This window comes from Manihot esculenta, chromosome 1 (assembly GCF_001659605.2).
Source record: "Manihot esculenta cultivar AM560-2 chromosome 1, M.esculenta_v8, whole genome shotgun sequence".
Classification (NCBI taxonomy): Eukaryota; Viridiplantae; Streptophyta; class Magnoliopsida; order Malpighiales; family Euphorbiaceae; genus Manihot; species Manihot esculenta.
In genome coordinates, this window is record NC_035161.2 from 42,490,095 (window position 1) to 42,515,604 (window position 25,510).

The window sequence follows — 25,510 nt, forward strand, 5'->3', positions numbered from 1 at the left end:
TTTATTATAATTCAGTTACTTAATTAAGAACCTAATTTATAGGCTTTCTCCTAATGATCTTTTCTTTTATATATGTATATTTTTTTAAAAAAGACCACTTGTTTATTAATTATATACCTCTTGGCTCTTGCGACATTGAACATTAGTACTGTCTTGCCAAGTTTTTGACATATAATACTAGGGTTGTACTTAACAGCAATAACATAAGAATGGTATAATGTGGCTTCCTTTAATGGAAGTAATGATTGCAACCCATTCTTATCTTATTTGAATTACTTGCTTATACTTAATATAAAAAAAAAAAGATTAATTCAAAGTATCCTAGCTAGCTACATCTGAAAGAGAAAGGGCACCCACCACATTGCATTAGCTATTGGCCAATTGCTTTTATATATTTTTGTTTCAATGGTTAATGACAGCAGTTAATATTCGCATGCAGCATACTGCCAAGCAAGCTCTAAGAAATTAGTAGTTATAATACTCTTCTTATAAAAACCATTTTTCTTTATGTGTTAACTGAATAAGATTTTGATTCATAATAATAACAACTAAATCTCAATTAAGATCGACTATTTAGTAGTTGTCAAATTTTAAACTGATATTCAAATATTTATTATGTGTCTTGTTGAGGGAAGTTGAATCATTCATTAAATATTACTATGCCAACTGATTCTATCTTCAACTTCTCATACTCTCTCTTCCATGGCCGTTCAGCTATCTCTATATTCCCTTTCATCGTGGAGCTGATGTGTGTTTGTCCGGAAAAATCTGATTTGACAAGGAAGCTTTACCTTTACGGATGACAACAAAAACGCATAGAGAATAAAAAATCATAATTAAATTGGTGTTTAAAATATAATTACAAGAAATATACAGTAGACCCATATATACATGTTGCAATATGATGGATGGTCTAGATGAGAATAATTAAATTGTAGAAAGGAGAAGCTGGAATCATCCAATCCGTGTACAATTTATTTGTGCCAATCAAATTATATATGTGGAGTTCATTGCCAAGTCATAATCCATGCCCTGTAGCCTATGAAGAGAGGTGGAGAATATATAATTATTTTTGGGTTCGTGGAAAGAAACTTCACCAAGCGTACACACATTTTATAAAAGGTCAGACGGTTTACTAGCTAACTTATTGAAACAGATGGTTTAGGGTCCCAAATTTCAAGATTTACCATAATAATTCTCCTCCTTCATTTACCATTTTGCTCAACAATCGTGGAAGAGAGGCTGCAAAACTTTCGGTGCTGTTGTGTAATTATCACCGCATACTTAGCACGTTGGGATGTTAATGTTAGTTTAGATTCATAGAATATAACAGGTGGGCGTTCCAAGGAATATAGTTATTTCGATTTCTCATCGTCAAAACTTCTGTTTCAATGACATTGACCTCTATATAAGCTTTTCTGCTGGTGAATCTTCTCTGATGTGACCATATAGATTTCTTAGCAGTGGGCAGCAACTAGATTTTTACCCCTGATATTAGACCAAGAAAATCTTGTTTATAACATGAATTTCCGCTAATCACATTCCTGAACCAAGACAATACAGGTTCAAAAAAGTCTTCAAACCTGGCCAGGTCTGGTTTTGATAACAATGAGTTTAAAGCATCTCATTAGGCTGCGACAAATTCAAGCCCATTGCCAATACACAGAAAAGAAAACACTTCATTAGGACTGCACCTATATTAATGGCAAATGAAGATGACAGAGAAAATCACTTGAGACACTCTAAAATACAAGAAATTATTCCATACAACTACGGCTACATACTTACCATTGACAATGATAGACTCACATGGGACAACCATGAACTAAGGATATAATAACATAACCAGTAGACTATACGTCAATCCAAAAGGACGATGTAAAAGGAAGGTAATTAGCAGATGCAGCTAGCAATTTAGAAGCCATTTTTTCGCTTACTGCTTAACACATTATACACCTGATGATGGCTCATCATCTTCATCATATGCCTCGTATCACTGCTGCTGCTGTTTTCACCTCTTCTCCTCCTCTGCCATATTGACATCATTGCAAAATTGTCTCTTCACACTCAACAAGATCCATGTCAGACAAGTGCTTTCTTGAACTCGAGGAAAATGGCCTCTATAGAGTATGGCACTGTTCATCTGGGGAAAGCTTGTCTTTCATTCCCTCACCATTGATTGCTTGTATCGACCTGCATTCAAACAAACTGAAGCGAACAACATTATGAAGAATGAAATTCAACACAAGATAAACCTATTGAAGCTCCCGAGTGCTTGACTCGGCATGGATTTGGTTTGATCAGAAGTTGCTTGCCATCAAGTTGAGTCAGGATAAACTGAAATCCATAGAGAGCCTCCTTTAAAAGGATGCACTCCGCAATTGCATCATCAAGATTCCACTGAAACTTGAGGTGATCTCCAGTAACTTAATCAGGCTGCAAATGACATAAACTAGTAAACTATAGGTTTTACTAAACCTCAAGATTTAAATTGTAATTTACTAGCAATAATTAATGATGTCACATGTGAAAATCACCAACAAGGCGTGAAACTACATGAGCATTTTTATTACAAATTAAATCTCGTGACTTGAAAAATGTGCTAAAGCACATGGTAGTTCTTTCTAATTTTTCTTAATAACTATATATAAAAAAAAATAAAAACAAAATAAAAATGAAAAACATTTGGAAGAAGAAAATCAGATAGGTGAAAAGAACAATGATACTTGGTAACATGAAACCTTAACCATCAACTTCAACAAAAATTACAATGGGGAATTCAACTGATAAATCAGATGTAAAATGTACAAGTAATAACTGCAATTACCTCAATGCAAATAAAATACATAGATCCGTACACAGCAATAACAGAACTATTTCTCTTTTTTTTTTTTTTTTAGGAAAAAAAAAAGGCAAAAATGTATGAAGTGACAATAACATACCCTTTACATTTGGTACACAACGTACAACTCCTCCAAGGAAATCTTCAGTGTGCACAACATTATCGCCTGGCTTTTGCCTTCTTTTTCTTGAGCGGCCCCTCCCCTAACAATTACCCATCTAGCTCCGAATTCTTCTATGCTTTACATCATGAATAAAAAATTTAATATTACCTTAATCCAAAACGGCACAACTGCACAGCAACTCGGATGGACATTCAGCAGCAAGACAGACAAAACTCTACGTTTCTATGTTTAGCTGCTCAGGTACAGAAAAACAAAACGCGCTACATGTTTCGACTTGCAAGCATCAAAGCACTGTGATGCAAAATGGAAAATTACATGCTATCAATAGGTCAAGTCCTCAGCTAATTGGCTTTTGCTTATTAGAAAACGAAAGAGCCTCTTCGTAACCCAGTAACAAATGACATGCAATTGAAGCTGAAAATTGGAGATAGCCACACAAGCAAAATTCAAAAAGCACGAAAATTCAAGAAAGTATATCCTATCACCATCCCAAGCCTTCCAGTAATCTCATGTTAAACATATTTCGTTAAAAAAACTCAGAAATTAACAAAGGAGAAATGACATAGATCAACATAAACCCTAACTCACAAGGCGTCCGACATTGACACAACCCCTAAGGTCGTACAATGTAAGGCAAAAGAAGGAAAAGAATGTGAAACTTTAGTGTTAATAAAAATTAAAAAGGATAAAAAAAGAAGAAGAAGAAATATTTGAAGTCAATCTCGAAATTCTGTCTCGTTAAATTTGAGCACAAGACAAAGATCTATCTAAGCTATACAGGAACAAATAATTAGTCATTAAATCTTTAGGGGGAAAATAGCACAGGAGAGCGAGGCACATGAGTTTTAGAGATAGAAAGATAACTTACGAGTTTCGAGGTATGATTGTGGAGTTCAGTACAGAGCGCGAGAGAGAGACGAAGGAGTTGTGTGCGAATCCTCGCAAAGCATAAAACTGGTTTTCCCTCGCGTTGAGGATCTTGTTGTGTAGTGCGTAGTGGAGGGAAAAAGGGTGGTAGTTGTCTTGTTGTATTGCTTCCACACATCTTTTTATTGATTCCACTCCATTATATAATGGATTTCCACGCCTGGCAAATAAGAAAGTGACCAAGCCCGCACTTGAAATAGCATTTCACATACGGGCCGGTAGCACCCGGGTGAGATGATGAGTGATCTCAGCCGCTCACGGCTCAGGATCTTGTTGTATAGTGCGTTGAGAATCTTTGAACGCTGCCATTGATGAGCTAGCTAGTGGTAACGAGATGACCATCATAGTTTGGAAGAGGAGCTTGCCACGGTGAAGGGAGAAAGTTGAGTCTTGCGAGAGGAGCTGGACCAGTGCTTGCAAGGGTGAGCAAAGCCATGGACCGAGTGACCTTGTTGGGGAAGACAGGGGCACAAGGAAATTGTGGACGATGCTTCAAGGGTTGACCGTGCTTCCATGATCTTGGCTGATGTTGTCATGGTTTGGTGGAGGAGAAGTTATGCCGATGTTGAGAAGGGATTCTGCACCATTGCCGCGTGTGATGATTTTAAGAGGGAGTTGAAGGAGCAATCTTATCCTGAGAATTCTGCTCATGGGGCAAGGGTGAGGTTGAGGCGACTCACTCGGACAGGTAGCATTCGTGAGTGTGTGGAGGAATTTTCTGATGTACTTCTCGAAATCCCTAGCTATCTTGATGGAGAAGCTTTATTTGCTTTATGAATGGTTTGTAGTCTTGGGTGCATATGGAGATTGAGAGGTGTGGAGTTCACAACAATCTCTTTAGCCAAGAGAGATTGAAGGTTGATAAAGGCAAGGATGACTTCATGAGTGAGAAGAAGAGGAAAGAGAAGGGAGATATTTTTTCTATCCATCAAATGCTTCTTGTGTGAAGGTCCACATAGAGCCAGGAATTGCTCGAAGAGAAACAAGCACTCTGCTCTTGTGGAGGATGAAGGTGTGAGTTGCATTGGTGGAGTCCATGAATCAGTTTTAGATCTTCATTTAGCGACTACTAAGGAGGAGTAGGCCGACCCATCAAAGAAGCGAGAAAGAGTCAATTGTTCATAGACTTAAAGCATGAAAGGTGTATATTCGTGCTTTGATGGACACAGGTGCTTCACATAACTTCCTCTGGTTGGAAGAGGCTCATCGGTTGGGCATTGAGTCGAGAAGACTGAGAGCTAGTTAAAGGCCGAGAACTCCAAGCCTGCTATGGTGTATGGCGAGAGAGGAGGTGAAAGCAGCAATGCTTTCTGGCCTTTGTGTTAAGGAGTTGCCCATGGAGCCTTGTGTGTAGGCGAAGCATGATGATGAAGTGGTGGTCCGGTGTGTGAGAGAAGATTTGTTTATGCCAAGGCCTAAGAGGAGTAGGCAGCGTCGCTCGAAGAGGAACAGGAAGATGTGTGGAGTCAAGGGAGGTCGACACACCTGGCCACATCGAGGTGGAGCGTGTAGTGGACATGCTTGAGGGACCATGGTGCCGTGAGAAGGCGAGTCATTGCGCTTGTGTGAGTAGCGGGTGACAAGTGTTTTGGTGGATGAGGAGTAGGTATCGATCGTGTGTTTGGTGAAGAAGGACCTGGAGGAATATGTGGACGTGAGTTCCCGAGGTAGTATCCACCCATGGAAGAGGTGGACCGTGGACATGGATTCCATCGAGGCAACTGGAAGTCCGAGAGATGTGGTTGGCTAAGCCAAGAGGATGGCAGAGGCAATGGTGCTCGAGATGGAGCAGAATGGGTGCGAGGCTGAGCGGATGGCGAAAGCACCTAGCCACAAGAATGAGGTGTATGCTGCGAGGTACTATGGAGGACCGAAGGTAACGAGCATGTGTGTGGTGGACATACGAGGACATGCAACAAGGTCCTGTGTGATGATGAAGTTGTTTTAATTGGCGGAAAAAAATAGTAAATAACCGTGAGAAATAGCCATTTTCAATTTCAAATTGAGTTCACAATATTTGATAATATTTATTCTCTGATCGAAAGAAAATAAAAATAAATTAAAAGTTAAATTTAAAAAAAATAATATTAAATGGTCAAAGAATGAAATATTAAAAAAAATCACATACATTGTATTAATGCATATTAAACTGTTGAAATCAATAATTAATTTTTCTGGTTTAACAAATTATTATCTTATGATATATTCAATAAACAAAAGCATTTAGCACTTTTACTTGCTTTTCAAAATAAATATGGGTTGAACAACTTAATTATCTTTTTTATATTAATAATAATATAGGAGTGTATATTTATCGAATATGGATAAAATAATTTTTTTTAAATAAATGAAATAAAGAAATAAAGATAAATGGATAAATTTTAAATAAATAATAAAATTATTAAATTTTTAGTATTTGCAATTTGTATACTTAAAACTATTTTCTTATTCATCAAAATTCAAACAAAATTATAATTTTATTATGCAATATCATTTACACTGGCATATGCACTATTACAATTAAAAAAATTTTGAATTTCAATGTTATAACGAGTCTCAATCACTAAAACAAAATAAAAATATCACATAAATCATCATTTCTCTTTCTCAAATTTCACATTGCACTATATTTGATAATCACTTCAATAGTAGGAACTTACTTATACTTTTTGTATTCAAATAATATTTACTCAGTTTGTGGGCTATTATTTTAAATATTTTTACTTCAAATCACGGTGAAGTGAAAGTTTGCAAAAATTAATTAATTAATTTCTTCTTTAATTTATAATTTAAAAAGAATTTAAAGAGTTTCGATCACTATTATAAAGTAAATAAAAAAAATAAATTCAAACATAATTGCACTCAAATTTTATATAACCATATGAATGACCGCTTTTACGGGTAAATTATGGCCACTCTTCCTATAACACTTTTTAAATTAAAAAATAATTAGAGTTATAGAAGTAAAAGATAAATAAAATCATAGTTAGAAATAAAATATAAAAAAAATATTTAAAAAGTAAATAACCGAACTTAATAAGAATTTAAAAAAGTGATATTCATTTTCACATTCAATAACTATGATGGTTTCAATCTTTCAATATTTGATATTTGGATCATTGTCTCATATTTTCAGTTTGCAATGATTTTCTTTCCTTCAATTTCTTATTCTTAGTTACAGTATTTCTTCCTTATCATTGAAAAATTAAATCCTTAATATTGTTGAAAGTTTAAAATAAAATAATAAAATCTAAATCATGTTGGACATTTTTGTGCATTAAATTCTAACCTCGACTTTTGTAATTATTAATTTCCAGTGTGTCACACTCTCTTTGATAAATTTAACTATTTGATTGAGCTATTTTGGATGGTGCAAGGTTGAGCAAGTGACACACATTAACCTTCAAATTGGACAATTTAACAGGCTCCCTTACAAAGTTCGTGACATTCTAGTACGACTGTGAGATAAATCTTAAGCTTTAGGTGAAAAGAAGCCAACGCCGAATCAAATACAATAGTATTCATAGCCAACCAGATTAGAATTTATATATATTTTTTTAAGATCTCTTTAAATGTTATAAATTAAAATTTACAGTTAAATTATATAAAAAAAATATAAATTTTATAAATTTTTATTATGATATTGTAAATATAAATTTTTATTAGAACGTATAGTATAAATTTTTATTACTAGTATAAAATATAAATAAAAATTTAAAATATAAAAAATTATATTATAAAATATATAATATTTCATTTTATTTAATATTATTGATATGAAATGCAGTTTTTTATCTGATCAGTTAATAAATTAATATATATCACAAATATAATTGTTATATAGATAAGTAAAATAAAAATATTGGATATTTCTAATAACTTATAAGAGATGTAGTTAAAATTTACGAAAGAGATTATTTTAAATAATAAAATATGTATATTTAATATTATTAATTTAAAATATAATTTTTTATATACTAAAAATATGTACATAATTTGTAATAGTGAATATAAATTTTTAATGAAATATTTTAATATATAATATTTGTATGTGATATTTTTTTAGTAAAAATTTATTTGTAATAAATGTTTATTTAATATTATATAGAATAAATATAAAGTAAATTTATTTTTAATATAAAATTTTAGAAATTATATTATAATTTACTATTAATTTTTTAAAATTTAATTTAGTTATTTTAATTATAATTGTGATAAATTGATGATGATTTAGTTTTATTATAGGAAACTTAAAATTTTATATATAAATATGAATTAATGTAAATATTTAAATTTTTTATCTAATAAATTTTTTGAGGAATAATTATACATGGGTGGCACGATACGTGAATTATAAATTTTTTTAATCGAAATTAATTATGATAAATAGCTAAAATTGAAACAAATATAAAAAAAATTAATTTTATTACTTAAAATTTTAAGGTTGGGATATGGATGTAAAAAGGATAAACGTTTAGATTTTTTTATTCAAGTCAAAAGTTTATATATTAAATTTATTTACGGTTATTTTTATAAGAAAAATTATTAACAATATGTAAATGGGTAATTAAATTCAAATTTAATTTATATTAATAATATTTAAATTTAATCTAAATTTAATTAAAAATTAATTTAAACTATCAAATTAATTTCAAATCCTATTATTATTATTTGAATAAAATCTAAATTCGTTTCAGTTTCATATATTTTAATTAATAATTTATATAAATGTGTTTACTAATAAATATTTATAAATAAAATTTAAATGCGATTTAAATATGAAACAAGTATTATTTTTTAAACTCGAATCCATACTAAATCTAATTATAACTAATTAAATTGATTCTATTAGAATTTTATCGAATTAGATATTTAAAGGTACCCGAGTCGTCACCATTTCTATATTGTATATGACTATCTAATTTAGTTATTCAATAATTTAAATTATATTTAATTTAATTGTGAGGGATCATCAATTAATGATTTATATATAGAGAGACAAATGGTTTAAAAAAATGAATGTAATAAATTTGTGCAAGAAAAGAGAAAAATTAAAATTGTGAAAAAGGGTTCAATGCATAAGGAGAATTGAATTAAACTTTTTAATTTTCACGTAATTAGTTACAAATTGATGTACGTGCAAATCGGTTAATAACCAAAATAAGTTTTTAATCAATTTCTTTTATAGCATCATAAATAAAGGAAGAGGCAGTATACATCTTTCATAAAACAGTTTCACTGAACCCCCTACAAATTAATGAAGCTTTTTCCTTGTATATTCTTTCATGAACCATCACAATCCTTCACTCTCCTTTAATATATAAGGACGTCAACTTTTCTCATTTTTCATTCCATCCACAGTTTTTTAATTATCCACAGATATAACACACAGTCATTCTCTATCTTCTTCACTTCCATGGCTACATCTGAGACTCTTCCTACTATCCATAAGCATGCAAGATCTGTGTGTTGCCGCTTGATGAGTATTGGAAAGGTTATTGAAGAATGCATGAAAGTCATAGCCTTCTGGATGTGGCTCGACTCTCAAGGATTTCAAAATATCATTACAAATCTCTCTTCTCACGATGATCAATTCTTGTCTTTTGTGTATGATGAGGCTGTGTCCGTTTTATCTTCCTTGCAGGCCAATTCAACTCCATCACCAAATGCTATGCTTAATACTCTAACCTTAGCACAACGTTTCTTATCTCCCAGTGTTATTCTCTCTGACAAAGAAGAGGTCTTGAAGAGCATCACAGATATCTATACAAAAATTTGTTGTGTTCTATTTGAGGATTTTCTGAAAGAGAAAGGCACTCAACTTGGTATGAGAGGTGAAGAAGAGACTACACAGAAAATAACTGAGTGGCATGGCACTGGTCATAACTGGAAAACTTCTTACGCAGTATCATCTTCAACTGCACATGCACATGCACATTCAAATCTGAATCCTTCTGCTAAGGAGTGGAATCCTATAAATGAGCGTCTTCCTGAGGAGGATCGATGCTTGTTTTTAACTTTCTCAAACGGATATCCTCTTACTGAAAATCAAATCATCAACTTTTTTTCCAGGTGAGTATTATCGATTCATTGTTCTATGATTGATTCATTTTTTATTTATTGAAAATTAGTGTATTATGCAGTAAACACGGGCCCTGCGTGGAAAGAGTGTACGTGCACAGGCCATATGATCCGAGGAACGAGAGTAATGAGCCTCCACTGTTTGGGAAGATTGTGTTCAAGACGTATTCTGTGGCCGCTATGATCTTAAATGGAAGAAATGAAGCCAAGTTCTGGGTAGATGGAAAGCCTCTTTGGTGCAAGAGGTTTAATCCAGAGAAGAAGATGGCGGGAAATTAGTCATTTTTTTCCGATTTTGAAATGTTGTTGGGCTTCCAAAAAATAAAATTTTTGATTTTGGAAGGCACTTTGGCCCATTATGTGACTATTTCTAACCCTTGTTCCAAATCCAAACGGCAGCATATTGGGGATTTTTGTGGTTGCTTGCTCTAAAATTAAATAAATAATATTTTAAAAGTTATATTAAATTATTAATTAAAAATAATATTTTAATATATTATTTAGAAAAAAAATATTATTATTTTAAAATGTTAATATTTTAGATCATGATATGTCATTAATTTTTATTAGTCTAATAATTTTTCATAAAATATATAATATAAAGATTTCAATTTTTAATTTTTAAAAATATTATATTTATATATATTCTTTAAAATCATTTTTTTCTGTGAAAACTAAATATTTTTTATAATATGAAAGTAAAATATAAAATTTTCATAAAATATAATTATAATTATCTGTAAATTTCATTATATAGAGTTCACAAAAGATAAATAATAATAATAATAATAACAGTTAAATATTAAGAACTTTCCAGTTGTACATTTAACTTTATTTTTTTTTTTTGAAATGAGAGCAGATGATTTAATTTGAAATTTCTCGAATTTATTTGGATGTATTTATGACCAGACTAAGTCTATAAATACATTTAACTTTATATTTTTATAAGCACAACTTTCTCAATTTAATAATAAATAATTAATTTAACACGAAAAACATAATATACACCAAGATCATTAAAAATGATGCTCTTCATATACAAATACATTTTACATATTTTCTTTTATTAAAAAGGGTTTTAGCATAAAATTGCAAGATTGAAATTCCTTTTTCCTCCCATGAGTTTTTGAAAATTATTATTATTATTATTATTTTAAAAAGTTAGGCAAATATAGAAGGAATTTCATATTTCCGTGTTAAATGAGGGCTTGGAGTTGCCAGGAAATAATGAATAATGACAAATGTGGATGCACGAAAGGGAATGGAATAAACAACGAAAGTCCGATCACGCTACCTTCTTCCGGTCTTCTCTATTTCCTTACCACGACAAGGAAGCTCTTTCCTTTTTTGATATAAACTTGCTTCTTTCCCCTTTCCTTTCTCCATCCTAATCCAGGCAATGGACCCCTCTGCCACCCCCAACGTCGACGGCCAACGGCGCGAATTCTTTCAAAATGTCGTCGTAATGAGGCACGGCGACCGTATTGACAATTTTGAACCCCTCTGGACGACTACGGCTGCGAGGCCATGGGACCCACCTCTAGTTGAAAAGGGTCGTGTCAGGGCATTCCGCACCGGCAGGGACCTCAAATCCCGTCTCGGCTTTCCGATCCACCGCGTCTTCGTTTCCCCCTTCCTTCGTTGCGTCCAGACCGCATCTGAGGTAGTTTCAGCTCTTTGCGCCGTCGACGAATATCCCGACGTCACTTGCGGCGACCGTATAGCGATTGATTCCTCCAAAGTGAAGGTGAGATCACTTGAGCTCCATGTGTGTAATTGCAGTTTTGCATTTTCTTTGTTGTATCTGAATCCTCTTTGTCTTGTTAAATTGAAGATAATTGTGACGATACCATTTTGTATCGATTATGGCTACGTCATACTCTGCTGATGGCAATTTCAGGATCGAATTTTTTTTTTTGAAATTGAGTGGAAAACAAGTCTAAATTACAAGATAATTTAATTTGTTTTGGCTTCGGCTGCTATTAACTAACAAGCAACTGAATCTTTGCTCATTTCTTTTCTTTTCTTTTCTTGTTTGTTCTTATCTCGTTGCAAGTGGATCGTTATAAATTTCTCTCTTTCTCTCTCTCTCTTTTTCACTTTATATTCATCATTTTATTTTAACTTCTTGTGTACATGCGATTTTCAGGTTTCTATCGAGTATGGATTATGTGAGATGTTGAGTTCGCAAGCCATTAGACATGATGTTGCACCCAAAGATGGCCATTTTGGTTTCATCATCTCCGAGCTTGAAGCCTTGCTACCAGCTGGGATAGTGGATCACACAGCACAACGAGTGTATGAAGAGGTATGTGGCATCAGTTATCAAAACCATTTAAAAAAAAAAATGTTTAAATCTCTGTATATATGCAGAATAACCTTCCTTTTTCTGTTGCATTGCTATCTTTTGTTCTTTTCCCCGAACTCTAGATGCCACAGTGGGAAGAAACAGTGACAGGTACAAGAGTAAGATATGAACATGTTTTCAAGGCACTTGCGGATAAATACCCATCAGAAAACTTGCTGCTTGTCACTCATGGTAAGCTTCATTTCTCATTGCAAATTCATTTATCTTGTATTGATTGTTACAGCCTTAAGGCTCACTTCTTAAACTTTTATTTTGTGGTTAACATTCATCTTATTTGTCAATTTTCTTTTAAATTCAGGAGAAGGAGTTGGTGTTTCAGTTTCTGCATTCCTGAAAGATGCAACAGTATACGAAGTAGAGTATTGTGCATATTCGGAACTTAGAAGGCGGGTTTTCCAAGAAAACCAGTCATTTACAAGTGACGCCTTTGAGGTGCGTACTAAGAATGGTCAGACTGGCGTCAGTTACTGCTCGTCAATCGCTACACCCAATGGTGGCATAGATGATTCTGCATAACAGTTTTCCAAGCTAGCACTGACTTTACAGTCACATTACTCTGCCCATTCTTTGGGTGCTTTTGGTTCCCTCATCCCTCTTGTCCTTTTTATTTTGTTTGTGCTTGTTTACACAATAATTCTTGTAGCGATTCTTGATTCACTACTAATTGATTGTACGAGTCAAATAGATCCAGGTATTGCTTCATTGGGATCGTTGAAAATTATTCTGAAAAATATGAATAAAACTATGATTGAACTTCAAACGGGCGAATGAAAATGGTTAAAAATTTCTGAGAAAAGGACATGGTGAACCTAGAATGGACTTGTTTTGCCTGGCGTTTACAATTGACTTAAACTATGAGGGTGATTGGAGGGATTTGATTTTCCCGATTCCGAAGGATAACTTTGTAGTAGTCGTTGAAGCTTTTTCTGGTACATTTCTTTCAATCATGGAAGGCAAAAGATGGGGCTCAATACGTTTCATAATCACCAAAAAGGAATATTAAGCGCTAATGCTCCTACCCCGAGAAATGGTGATAGCGAACTACGCTTGCGAAACATTGAAATAATTTTGTCGAAGATTTTAAAAATAGCTGTCAAGTATTTTTCGTTATTTTTTATGCTTTATGGTTTTTACACAAATTAAGGAAATAATTAGATAATTTATATGTATAAAAGAATTAATACTTGATAGAATCTTTACATCTAAATATGTAACGAGCCTTTTTTTTTTTTTGAGAGAAAATGAGAGGGCCGCTCAAGCACCAATCCCCTCTGTCCTGCTAATTACCATAGAACGTGCTAATCAACTCGCGTCCAATTAGAAATGCATTTCTGATTCTTCTAGCTACCCTAACTCTATTTTCCTACACCACCTATGGCCTCGTCGTCTTGGCTCTTAAAGCTGAAATCATCACTGACCAAGTCCCAACTCAATTTCTTGCTTCTTGGTTCAATTCTGATATAACTCCATGCCATTGGCATAATTACATCGTTAATTAGCGAGTCAACTCTCTCGTTCTCCCAAACAGAAGCCTTACTGATCTCCGTGTAACTTTGTTGACTTGAATGGTGTAAAGGCGGCTTTTACCCTTTCTTCTTTTTTCTTTTTTTTTTTTTTCCCTTTTTTTATCATAGAATTTCTTTAATTTATAATTCGGTATAGTGTTAAAAAAAACACACATAAAATTACGTAAAAAGTTATGGATTGGCGGTTAGTACAAAAGAATAACATTCATAGGCACAACAATTTTATAAAGAATTGCATCTAAAGAAATTAGTTAACGAGTTGATCATCCGCTACCGAGATGAAAACATCTACATCTAAGGGCTTGGAAGTGGGACAATATTGTCAAACACGTCCGAAGGGAAGTCATCGAAAAAGGTACTCCGACTTGCAGGATTCCTTCCTTCTCTCGCACCATTCATGCAACTTGGAATCGGATCAAATAACGGTAGACCCAGGGAAAGTTGTGGTTCAAGCTCAGGCGCATCTACTGCTCCAAACACATTGAATAGCTCAGGATCTTCAAGTCTGGCCAACAGTTCCTGGCTTTCTGGAGAGAATGTAAGGTCTGGTTGGTATTCTGAGATTTGAGGGAAAGGATCTTGATCTTCCTTTTGACACTCCACTAGAACAAGATTTGCATCATAGCTAGACAACTCGTTATTGACAATATCTATATGGAATTGCACCGGAACCATAGAGATTGGCTCTGGGGTTTCAATGTAGGATGTCGACCACGATTGTGCCTTTGCAGATGACTCTTCCTCCATTGAGAAGTTGAACAATGGAGCCTTGACAGGAATTTTTTTTTTTTTTTTTTAAAGAAAAGTCAAAATTACATTTCATGCACAAGAATGATTCATTTGGCTCTAATTCAAGTTGCATTAGATACTAAAGATGATTGATATGAGACCTTCACGTTAGAAGCAGGACAAAGGTTATAAAAGATGACTAGAATTTTTTTCTATCGTTGTACTATCAATCTAGTTGAATTAGGATTATGCAAATTTCTATGACCTTTCATTCAGTTAATAGATCAAATGCTTCCTATAGTCCACTAAAAAAACAGAAAACAGAACAAACTTTATTTTTTCCCCTTCAAATTAATGCTTCTTGATTCTCCTGTGACCTTCCATTAAAACCCGCACTGATTAATCTAGTGTAGAAAATTAACCTGAAAGTAGTCATTACCCAGAGGTTGAATTAAGGCCAAGTAATCCAATTTGTTTACCTGCAGAGTGGGAACATCAAGAAGAGGAACTTGCTTTTTAGGCTTCCGGGGCTTGGAGTTGGAGGAGGAGGAAGAGGAAGGAGTCGCTGAAGTCTGTAGAATCCTTGCTAGCCTTTTCTGTCTGCTGCTCCAGAAATTCTTCACATCATTATCAGTTCTCCCTGGCAAATAAGTCGCTATTTTGGCCCATTTGTTCCCAAACTGTGTCTGCAAATCTATCACTACTCTCTCTTCCTCCACTGAAAACTTGCACCCACTACACAATCGACACATCCATTAGCATCAAAATAAATTTGGAGGAAACGGCATGGCCAAAATCTTGAATGATTGCATGTGGATATAAAGAGACTATGGAAATATTAATTAATTACTTCTTCAAGTTGGGCCTAAGCTTGTTGACCCAACGGAGGCGACAGGATTTGCCGGTTCGCTGCAAGAGGCCTTTGGATCGAATGGAGCTCCAGTCACGAGCGCCATATTTCTCGACATGATTCCTGAGCACCTCATCTTCCTCGGCTTTCCACGGCCCTTTCCTTATCTCGTCTCTCTTTCCTTCCATTGTTTATTCTTACTCTTCTTTTGAAGATGAAACGGAGTCAGAGATTTACTTGTATATCCTTTCTCTTCTCTTCGCTTCTCTTCTTTGTGTTTTTTATTATAATTTTTCAAAAAAAAAAAATTTCCTGTTGGCATTGGCGGTTTAGGCGGTTACTTCCACTACCCCCCACATTCGCAAGTTTCTCTAGTTCAAAAATTTATGAGAAATTACTTTTATGTCCTCTTTAACCATTGGCTTGAAGTCCTTACTTGCTGCTATTGAGGCATTTATAGTTCTCCAGAATCGAAGCCCTCAGAAATAGTACCATCAATAATATCTAACTGGCTGGTATCAATTTTTCCATTTGCAGAACCTTTCTGATTCGTTCAACTACTCAAAACCAAAGTATTGCTTAAATCCTTGTTGGGACCAGTTGCTTGAACTGTAGCCTCTATAGGAGGTTGTTTGTCATTGTGACTTGACGTTGACAAGGAATTTAACTGGGATTCTGACTCTAGCATGCTGTCAACTGCATTGGGATCATGATCACTATCAGGATTAGGTATCTCCTTATTAGGCATGCATGAGAAACCATTATGAATAGAGTAATCTTGCTTCCATTGTCTCTTTCTGGTCTTGTCGCTTCAGGCAAGCAGTTGCTTCCTTGGCAATTTGGTTCCAATTATAGCCAAATATCCTTTTCAGTCTCCTCTTTTGAAAGTAAAAACAGAAACTGGGCATCATCTTCTTATTCTTATCCCTCTTTTCTGATCAATTTCCATTTATTGTTCTGCAAATCAAGTTTCGATAATCCCCAGAATCAGACTTGGTATTGTTAGTAATTTTGCGAGGACGAGTTCTCATTGTGGATCGGAAAACTCAAAGCTGTTGGATTATTCGCCGAGATAGTGTTGCATAAATTGTTGGAGAGTTTAGTACAAATGATGGATGCAAAAGATGTGCGTTAGGGCGGTTGGTTATCCACTGAACCAACAAGGAGAAATTCTGCAGAGACTGCTCTTCCGAAGAGTCCTTTGATATCGTTCCCCAGTGAATTGATTTCTGAATTAATTAATTTAGAGTCTAGAGGTTGAACTCTAAAGATTTCTGATAAATAAATGATTTATCTCAATTAGATTATACTATATCATATGATGAATTTAAGAAGACTCATGTTCCTCTCCCAATTTCTTTTGTTCATGTAAATAAAATAAATCTAATAAATAAAAATATCGAATTGACACATACGTAGTGTTTTGGTGCCACACTGAAAAGATTAGAGAATCAAATTCTAGGTGCCTTGTTTTTTTTTTTAACAAAATGGGAGTGATAAGCTTTGGAAAATTGCTCATTTCTTTGTTATAATCAAGGCTAAGTATATTAACTGGAGAATCAAATACTTTTCAGTTATTTCTATTAAGCTTCTCGACTGGAATGATATGCCATTACTAAATAAACAATTTAATTCAATTCAATTAAGTTGTACTTTAAGGACACCAATATAAATAAAATCAATAAATACGCTCCATATCGGCAATTGAATATAGTAGGCAATATGATGAGGGTAGATGGGCAAACTCAGGCACTAGCCTTCTCAATAGTTGTCCAGTTTTGACTCAGCTTTTATGAACTAATCTCATTAATCATTTTTATTTTATTATACTTCATCCCTTTTTTTTTCCTTCTTACATTTTTACACTCTTTTATTAACTTTTTAATTATATTCATTTTAAATACATTAAATTATTAAAAAATTAAAATAAAATAAAATTATAATAACTAATTTATATATTATTATAATTTAAAAAAATGAATAGTAATCTTAAAATAATCAAAAAAGAAAAAAAGGAATAAAAATTATAAATCAATGAGAGTAATTTTTTCAGTGCGTCTACACAAACATCATTAACTATAATTTTTCCTTCTTATTTTAGCTTATAAATGTTTATACTTATATTTAAGTTTATCGAGGGACAAAGACGGGGAGAGGATAATTTTCCTGGGATATTTTCTAAAAGGAACTTCCACCTAGGTTTTTGTGAAGAATGCAAGGGAAATTTCACTGTACAACAGTAAAATAGAATTTCAAACAGAAGCAAGGTCTTTCGGTGTACCAAGAAAGCTCGCTCGAAACAACAACAGCATTTTCAGTCCCCTTTCTGTAAACAACATCGATTCCCAAATACTGCATGCACCCTGAACTTCAGATAACTACTTTGAAGCTCCCGGCCACTGAAAATGGCAAAGCAATTTGCTATTAAATGCAATGCCAAACAACTAATAATACTAATAATAGACTCATCTGTGATAATGATAACCAACTTATGCAGAAAGTTTGAGCACCACAATTCCCCTCAGCTTGTCAAAGCAGCTCAAGCCGTGTCAATTCTTAAATTTGCACCTAGATTTTCGAAGATAAAAGGTGAACTGTTCAGCAAATAAAAGCGTGGGCATTTACTGTTATGCTCCGCTACTGAGGTGAATAGCTCCAGCCTTCTATGATCACAGCTGCCTTACTGTAATTAACATAATTACAATCAAGTATTAAACCCTCTCTCTGCAATTAACGTAATTACAATCAAGTATTAAACCCTCTCTCTGCAAAATAACAGGATCTATGGAAAATGAATAATTTTAAACACCACTAGATTTAACCCCCCAAATTTTGTCTCAAAGACACATCAAAGCACCTGGAATTCCAAATTTACGAAAAATTAACAAGACAACAATAATCATTGATTATCCTGTTTATGCCTGACATAAAAGCAAGTATAATATGAAAGCAACTAGTTCTCACTGGAACAAATACAAATGCATGCCAAGCCAATTTTATCACAGCTTAACAAGAACCTTGGCTCCTCATGGTAGTTAAAATGTCTATCTGGACCATGAGGTGCAAACAGCCATAAGGCCCTATAATGCAAATTCATTGTTCAGAATATGTGAAATAACCCCACCCCTTTTGAGCACCTATCTATATGTCTCAAGCTTAGAGATAAAAACTCCAACACCTTCATGAGTGACCTTGAGGATTGAACTAGAAACATAGGATTTGAGAAATGGAAATATTTGCTGATTATACAACCATATATAACACAGAATGTTCTATCCTACAAAGCAAGCTGAGAATTTGAGAAAACTTGTCAGAAAAATTCACTTAAAAAAGCTTTCGCATGCTCCAAAGTCAGAAGAGAGCATACAAAAACGAGTCCTTGCCTCCATGCTTACTTCCACTATCTCATTTTTCTCATCATTCAATTATCTAGTTTAAGGGTAATTGTTAAAGTTACCAATAATCTGCACATATCAAGTAGAATCCTACTTAAATGACTCTTGTTGATCCTGGACCACTCCTATGATCAATTGATGATAGCATAAGACTTTCAAACCCTGTGATTGATTGAACTGGTTACATCACTTGATTGTACAACTCATGAATACCATGCTGCACATAAGACTCGCACAACTTTCAAATAAGAAAAGATAGAATGACAGTGAATTGCCATGATAACCATGTCCAAAGTAAATAAGGATCCAACATGGTTCATAGGTAAAATGTTATGACATTTCAGCCTGATCAAGTAACCACGCTCTTAAGTTTTCATTAACAGCAAGCTAATCTCTTGATACACCATAGAAAAGGAAAGGTAGGGTAGGGGGTGTTTAAACTTTTACTAGAACTATGTATCATGCAAATCCTTAGTTTGCTGTGCCAAAAACTACACAGCTTACTATTCCAAAACATAACCAACTCAACTTTCAAAAGCATGTCTGGCTATTAAGAGCAATATTACACAACATCGCAGATACCTCAAATAACAACAATGCAGATATAAACGTGGACATCTATCAGAAGAACACAGACCAACTATTTGGGATACAGAGAGATTTCAACACATCAGGTAATGGGAAAAAACATATCTTATGAACTATCATGCAAAATAAATGGTCTACAAAAGCATTTGATTTCATATTAACAGCAAAATTAAATGCTGATATTAAAATCTCTAACCATTAGATTGATAGTTCTTATGTACAAAGGCAGCCACTCAAAAACATAGACTATAAAATTAACCCTTCAAACTTGCAGTGAGATCCTTGCTGCATAGAGAAAAGGCACAAAAAAAAGATATATTTGTTACCCTTTCATCTTTACAGGCTCATGATGTATCTATCATACTTTATGCTGGTGCCAAACTGTCAATAATTGGGAAGTCATCCACCTTCAAGTTCCCAGTTTACATAAATGGATCATCTAACCCTGTATGAACAGCAGAATTCAATCGTCAACTCTAGAAAAGCCATTAAAGAATTAACTTGTAAAAAAAAGACGGTGCAAATAAGAATTCCATGATCATGTGCTTGTTATTGCTTAAAAATCCATCCAATCAAGTAAGCCACCATCTTTCTTTGATGATATATATATATATATTTTATCATTGTTCTCCCGTTAGTAAGCTTCATAGAGATTAAGTCCCACAGAGTTCTCCACAAAAGCAACATTTACCAAATTTTCTTCCCCGTTCAGTGGCTTACTCATCTACCGAACAAAAAAAAGTAGGGGGGAAAAAAAAAGGTCAACAGTTCAGGAGCATCAATATTGGACCTTTGGAGGAGTATCAGAAACTTTGTATACATCAGGCGTGATGGAAGACAACCACAATCCAGGAAACAAGCACTGCAAAATCATATAGAAACAATGATCCATTAGCCATTCGAGTCTACAGTAATCTTAAGGACAGATATCACATAAAGAAGCTGAATTTTCACGAACAAAACGAGTATGTAGAAACAAGAATGACTCACATCAAGTTGTTTCTGCACAAGCTTAGGTCTCTTCTTGGGCCTCCTCGCAGGCTTTGACCCAGTCAAGGCATAGACATCCTCTTCAATTTCCTCTTTGGTAAGCGGGATCGAGAGCTTTTGCTTCTTCTCCTTCTCATTCTCTTTCTTCTCAGCCACCTTCGCATCGTTAGCATTCCGTGATCGAGCCAACTCAGGGCGACTCGGTTCCTGAGCTTTGGTTTCAGGAGCGACGGCTCCACCGATCTTCAGTGCACCTCCATTCCCATTTGAAGCCTTAGTCACGGCTCTTCTCGGCCTCAGATTCCATGTCTTCGTTATCGTTTCCTCCGCATCGTCCATAACTGAGGTCTGATCCCCAGCATCCGCAGAATCTTCAGCGCACTTGCTGTGCTTAGTCCTGATGCGAATAAAGATCTTGGATTTCTTGTCGGAATTGTCAACCGCAGTATCCACAGCCCCATATTTCTTCTCAGATTTCTCATTCATGCGATCGGGAAAAGCCACGGAGTTCCCAGTTTTCGCACCATCAGACTCGGCGGCGTCACGGTGGGGGGATTTGTGAGAGGAATCAGCAGCAAGCTTGCGGAAGCGGTGGTTGTTGGTGTGGTTCATGGACCATTTGAGATCCTGTAAGGGGAAGTTATGGAGAGGCTGATGAGATTTAAGAGTTGAAGAAGCCATGTCTGTGAATTTGATAGCGTCTCTATGAGGTGAAGTTTGGTGAGGTTTGGAGGCTGAAGGAAACACCATTGACCGAAATAAAGAGAGAAAAGCCTCTCTGTTCTCCGATCGCGTTTGAAGGTTGGTTGAAAGTAAGAAACTAAGGACCAAACAGAGACCAAGTGGGAGCAGAAACTGGTTTTGAATGAGGAAATAGCTTCAACGGAGGAAGCTCTTATCGGATTTGAACCGATGACTTACGCCTTACCATGGCGTTACTCTACTGAATTCTAAAAAGTCGAGAGAATTGAAGAGAAAGAAACAGGGAGGAATCTAAACCCTAAGGCCAAAGCAATGGAAGAGAGTTGAGGAGAGGTGAGAGCGAGCATCTGCTGTGTGTGCAATGGAGGGGAGAAGAGTTTTGTAGTGCACTAATACCTCCAGAACTGGAACCAAAAGAAAAAGAAAAGATAAAAAAAAAAACCTATTTTATTTTATTTCAAATCACGATATTACCCCTGAGGGTTTTTACTTTCCGCTTCGACATTAATGGGTTAGTATTTGGTGGGTTCACTTCGAATCCAACCAAACAAAAGTTAAAAATTCAATTTCAGATTTTTATTTTTTAAAAAAATATATTATTTTTATATAATAAAATTTATTTTTTAATTTTAAAAATTATTTATTACATCTATGTATTTTTTAAAGTTTTTATTATAATTAAAATACTAAATTTTGTATATTTTAAATTATGAAAACACTATTTTATTATTAAAAATAATATTATATTATATTAAAATTTAATTAGCCTTTAATAAAAACACACAAATTTAGTTAATCTAAAATTTAAAATTGAGTTTATTTAATAGGATTTAATTGAATTTATTTTTAAATTTAAATACTTATTCCTAATTTAATGAAACTGATATGAATTCGATTAAGTGAGTTGAATTTTTTAGTCGATTTTTTATTATTTTTTTTATATTTTATTTTTTAATATTTTAAAATTTAATTTTAGTTAGAATATAGTTTTTTTATATTATCAAAAAGATAATATTATTAATTAAATTTAATTCAATTTTATCAAAATTTTTTTAATTAGAATGGAATTAAAATAATTAAATTTTTTAAAAATTAAAATTAAAATTAAATTAAAATAAAATAAATATAAAATTAAATTAATTCAATTTGATCTTGAATCAAATACTAATCACGACTTGCCGGTGGATGATTTTTAATTTTAAACAGATTCATTTTTTTATTTCATTTATTTAATAGCTCGTTACTAATATCTTCCTATTTTAATACACATGGTTGTTTAACGAATGCATCACTACACCGGTTAATGATACTAATTAAATATAATTATTTACTAATTTTATATCAATAACATGAAAATTTATACAATATTACATAAAAAAAAATGCAATAGCACATATTAAATGTAATTTTTCATATTAATTATGAAAAATAATAAATAAACTGCATTTAATAATTAATAGTGCATTCATAATTAATATAAAAAAGTATGAATGAAAATATAATTAAAAATGGTGAAAATTTTTAAGCATATTCGATCTATATTCATTATAAATTTAAAAAATAGATTTAACTGATTTTTTTTTATATAAAAATCCACCAATTTATATTTTTAAAAATATATTGATTCAGGGTGAACTGTTCACAAGTGTTTTTCATAAAAATCCATTTCGTGGTATAAGTCCAAAAATACGTTATTATTGTTTCCTGCTGAATAGCTGTTGGATTATTTGAGTGACTCTTTACTTATTTAGGAACAATCTAACAGGAGAGAATCCTCGATGGAAACCAAAGCTGAATCTCATGCATGGATAGTAAACTTTTGGGTCCTACTTGCAGATGGTTCTGTTTATTATTTGTATTAGCAAATGAGAGCATTACCACTTGTAAAATTTGCTCCAAGTCTTCATCTTTCCTGCCACATGAATTAGGCCTAAATGGCTGCTGTTTGCCATTTCCAGGTATCAGGTGTCAGTATTAGAATTTAGAATATCCATTTCTAAACCTCTCCGCTTTTAAACCCGAGACTTCATATACCTGATAACATCTCTTATTCTATCGGATTAAGCTGATTTGTTTATCAATATGCAATAATTGCTCTCACCTCTCTGCTGCAAAACGATGCAGAATTGAGCTATCAAACAACAATATAACAGCCATGACAAGCACCAAATAAGGCCAGCAAGAAGATGAATACACCGAACATCAAGAGTCCCATATAAGAAATGACGTCAGAGTATGCTAGCTGCCGTTTAGCTCTAAAGAGGTGAATCTCTTCGTTGAAGGTTTTATCACTGCCACTGTGACATACTGCTTGCAATATCAGAAGCGTGGCTCCCTGCTGTAAAAAATTGGTGGGAATTTGCAAAGGTTCACCTCCGTATCTGGGAACTGCTATGTTCAGGGCCACAAAGGCCAGGAACAGGACAACGGAGAACATTTGATGCACTAATCACCCGACTATTTAGAAATAAAACTAAAAATAAAACGTTAATCCAGGAAGGTTAAAATGATGAATTTCTATATACAGATTCCAAAATTGTCACAAACAAAATCCCCATCTACACCGAAGTGCCAACAAGCTGCAGAGACTAAATCACTGCCTTTTCCATTCATCAGCTGGTGTTTAGCATGAGAAACACTCAAACCAATGTTTCAGAGCAGCCGGGTGGATTCCATAAATGCGAGCTATGAAGTTCTTTTCACTGGTCGCAACAATACTTGCAATGGAGTACTTTTGAGCACCCCTATCTGTAAGCCACATATGGAATCTATATCTGGGTTTAATTCGGTTCTCCAAATTAAAACACAGGTATGCTGGAAAAATATTCAGTTCCCCCAATGAGGATCCTATATCCTGGCAGAGGAAGTTCACTTTCTGTTCTAGTATTTCTGGCTTTTGGTTTAAGATCTTTGGCATCATTCTTATCATCATACAGAGATCTGAAAAAGGAATTCCCAAACGTAAAAGGCAATCAAATCGCTCCTGCAGTTCACTACTAGTACCATGCAAATGGTCTAAGACCTTGGCGGTTAAAGCATTTTCTCCAAAACCAATTCCAAGCACAAAATTCACTTTGTACATCGTATGAGTAGGAGTTCTCGAATGTCGGATCCTCTCCAAGCAATCATCAAATTCTTTATCCAAATCTTCATCAGGTTCCCTCATAGCATAGCTAGCTATTAAGTGATGATCTCCATCCTTGATTTTATTGAAAAACCACACTTGCAAATCCATAGCTCTCATCACGTGAGGTAAATTTGAAATTTTATTTCTGCCTAATACATGCGAGTACTTGTGGGCAATAGCTATCAACTCTGCGTCACTAAACCCAAAATGTTTAAGGAATCCTTTAACTGAAATCAAGGGCTTCTCCATATCATAATTCCAAATTTCCGGTCTTTGAAGTAGCAACAAACCAACATCTTCATTTCTAACACCAAATCTACAAAAGAACTTAGCCTTTTGGACAAAGACATTCACTGGATAATCGACAAAAATGCTTTTACTCTTACCTACCATATCCCCTAGCTTTCCCTTCTCAAAACCCAAATCATAGAATACTCGAATTTTCATACAAATCTCATACCAAGCATCCACATTTCCTTCAATACAACTCCCCAAGCCAAAGTCTATAAAGAACTTTTTCATATCATCAAATAAAGCATCAATTTCCTCCAACCATTCGCCACTCAACACGTAAGGAAAAGCCATACAAATACCAATCACTGAAATATTACTAAATCCATGTTTCTTAAACCCATGAAGCCTAGAGGATAGCTCCTCCGAACCCCTACTAAAAATAGAACTCTCCTCCTTGTACAAAATGCCTAACTTGTTCCATGGAAACCCAAATCCAGCGAGCGCACAAGCTGCACTTAACACACTACCATCTTCAGAAAAGAAAAACTTTTTGGTGGGCAAGAGCCCGCGAACCTCATTGTAATCGATGCCGATGCTCTCATAAAAGAACTCGAATTCGTTGATGGGATGATACCTGAGGAATTTTCTCACGGATCTGGAGAAATCAGAGACCGAGAAGTCAATGTTGGCAATGAGATTGGAAAGAGAGACGAGGGAGTACTTGCTAATGTGTTCCGCGTAGGCGAACGGCAGTGACCTCGTGGAGTGTAGGTAGTCTGTGAGAGCTTGCTGAGCTTCACGGATTGCTTGAGGCCTGGACTTTGAGGGAATTTTTGAGAAGCTTGGTTGCCTTGGAAGAGAGCTGAAGTAGCGGCACAGCACTGCGTTGAGAGATTTCGAGAATGGCATGGCCAATTTAGGGTTTTAGAAGAGAAGAACTTTGGTATATGGGAACTACCATGGAAGCCAAGCCCTTTTTTTGGGCAGCTATCCTCGAAATTCAGCACCACCAGAGCTTGTGGGTCCC

At 34.2% G+C, this 25,510-nt stretch overlaps 5 protein-coding genes and 1 long non-coding RNA gene across 9 annotated transcripts; 2 read left to right on the forward strand and 4 right to left on the reverse strand.

Moving 5' to 3' along the window:
* Positions 1-1,603: 1,603 nt before the first annotated feature.
* LOC110623758 lies at positions 1,604-5,679 on the reverse strand. Its single transcript, XR_002489327.2, has 3 exons — positions 3,835-5,679; positions 2,943-3,257; positions 1,604-2,436 (listed from the first exon to the last, which is right to left on the reverse strand). It is a non-coding gene; the product is annotated as an uncharacterized LOC110623758 (long non-coding RNA).
* A 3,630-nt stretch (positions 5,680-9,309) lies between these two features.
* On the forward strand, positions 9,310-10,253 carry LOC110611192. Its single transcript, XM_021751358.1, has 2 exons — positions 9,310-9,965; positions 10,025-10,253. Exons 1-2 carry the CDS (start codon positions 9,310-9,312, stop codon positions 10,251-10,253), a joined length of 885 nt encoding a protein of 294 aa, XP_021607050.1.
* Positions 10,254-11,185: 932 nt separating this feature from the next.
* On the forward strand, positions 11,186-13,102 carry LOC110619931. Its single transcript, XM_021763454.2, has 4 exons — positions 11,186-11,721; positions 12,124-12,282; positions 12,405-12,513; positions 12,641-13,102. The coding sequence occupies exons 1-4, from the start codon at positions 11,374-11,376 to the stop codon at positions 12,856-12,858; spliced, it is 834 nt and encodes a 277-aa protein (XP_021619146.1). The 5' UTR covers positions 11,186-11,373; the 3' UTR covers positions 12,859-13,102.
* A 1,060-nt stretch (positions 13,103-14,162) lies between these two features.
* Positions 14,163-17,359, reverse strand: LOC110599620 (transcription factor DUO1). The gene is made up of 3 exons (XM_021736094.2): positions 15,448-17,359; positions 15,077-15,332; positions 14,163-14,636 (listed from the first exon to the last, which is right to left on the reverse strand). The coding sequence occupies exons 1-3, from the start codon at positions 15,633-15,635 to the stop codon at positions 14,163-14,165; spliced, it is 918 nt and encodes a 305-aa protein (XP_021591786.1). The 5' UTR covers positions 15,636-17,359.
* A 163-nt stretch (positions 17,360-17,522) lies between these two features.
* LOC110616637 lies at positions 17,523-21,535 on the reverse strand. 4 transcript variants are annotated; one of them, XR_002488239.2, is made up of 5 exons: positions 20,421-21,535; positions 20,221-20,292; positions 19,757-19,875; positions 17,958-18,130; positions 17,523-17,846 (listed from the first exon to the last, which is right to left on the reverse strand). XR_002488239.2 is itself a non-coding variant. In XM_021759083.2 (3 exons), exons 1-3 carry the CDS (start codon positions 21,168-21,170, stop codon positions 19,870-19,872), a joined length of 828 nt encoding a protein of 275 aa, XP_021614775.1. In that variant the 5' UTR covers positions 21,171-21,535; the 3' UTR covers positions 19,521-19,869. The 4 variants fall into 4 exon arrangements, 1 of the variants encoding a protein (XP_021614775.1); XR_002488238.2 differs by having other exon boundaries at positions 17,937-18,130; XR_002488237.2 differs by having other exon boundaries at positions 17,523-18,130.
* A 2,082-nt stretch (positions 21,536-23,617) lies between these two features.
* LOC110616654 (transcription termination factor MTEF18, mitochondrial) lies at positions 23,618-25,418 on the reverse strand. The gene has a single exon (XM_021759095.2). The coding sequence runs from the start codon at positions 25,390-25,392 to the stop codon at positions 23,746-23,748; it is 1,647 nt and encodes a 548-aa protein (XP_021614787.1). The 5' UTR covers positions 25,393-25,418; the 3' UTR covers positions 23,618-23,745.
* Positions 25,419-25,510: the final 92 nt, after the last annotated feature.

Coding starts and splice junctions, on each gene's coding strand:
- LOC110619931 (XM_021763454.2), top strand. CDS start 11,374: ATGGACCCCTCTGCCACCCCCAACGTCGACGGCCAACGGCGCGAATTC. Junction 11,722..12,123: donor TTGATTCCTCCAAAGTGAAG/GTGAGATCACTT, acceptor TGCGATTTTCAG/GTTTCTATCGAGTATGGATT. Junction 12,514..12,640: donor CTTGCTGCTTGTCACTCATG/GTAAGCTTCATT, acceptor TTTTAAATTCAG/GAGAAGGAGTTGGTGTTTCA.
- LOC110611192 (XM_021751358.1), top strand. CDS start 9,310: ATGGCTACATCTGAGACTCTTCCTACTATCCATAAGCATGCAAGATCT. Junction 9,966..10,024: donor ATCATCAACTTTTTTTCCAG/GTGAGTATTATC, acceptor ATTGAAAATTAG/TGTATTATGCAGTAAACACG.
- LOC110599620 (XM_021736094.2), bottom strand. CDS start 15,635: ATGGAAGGAAAGAGAGACGAGATAAGGAAAGGGCCGTGGAAAGCCGAG. Junction 15,333..15,447: donor CTTAGGCCCAACTTGAAGAA/GTAATTAATTAA, acceptor TCGATTGTGTAG/TGGGTGCAAGTTTTCAGTGG. Junction 14,637..15,076: donor TTGATGTTCCCACTCTGCAG/GTAAACAAATTG, acceptor ATTCCTGTCAAG/GCTCCATTGTTCAACTTCTC.
- LOC110616637 (XM_021759083.2), bottom strand. CDS start 21,170: ATGGTGTTTCCTTCAGCCTCCAAACCTCACCAAACTTCACCTCATAGA. Junction 20,293..20,420: donor TTGTGCAGAAACAACTTGAT/GTGAGTCATTCT, acceptor ATGATTTTGCAG/TGCTTGTTTCCTGGATTGTG.
- LOC110616654 (XM_021759095.2), bottom strand. CDS start 25,392: ATGCCATTCTCGAAATCTCTCAACGCAGTGCTGTGCCGCTACTTCAGC.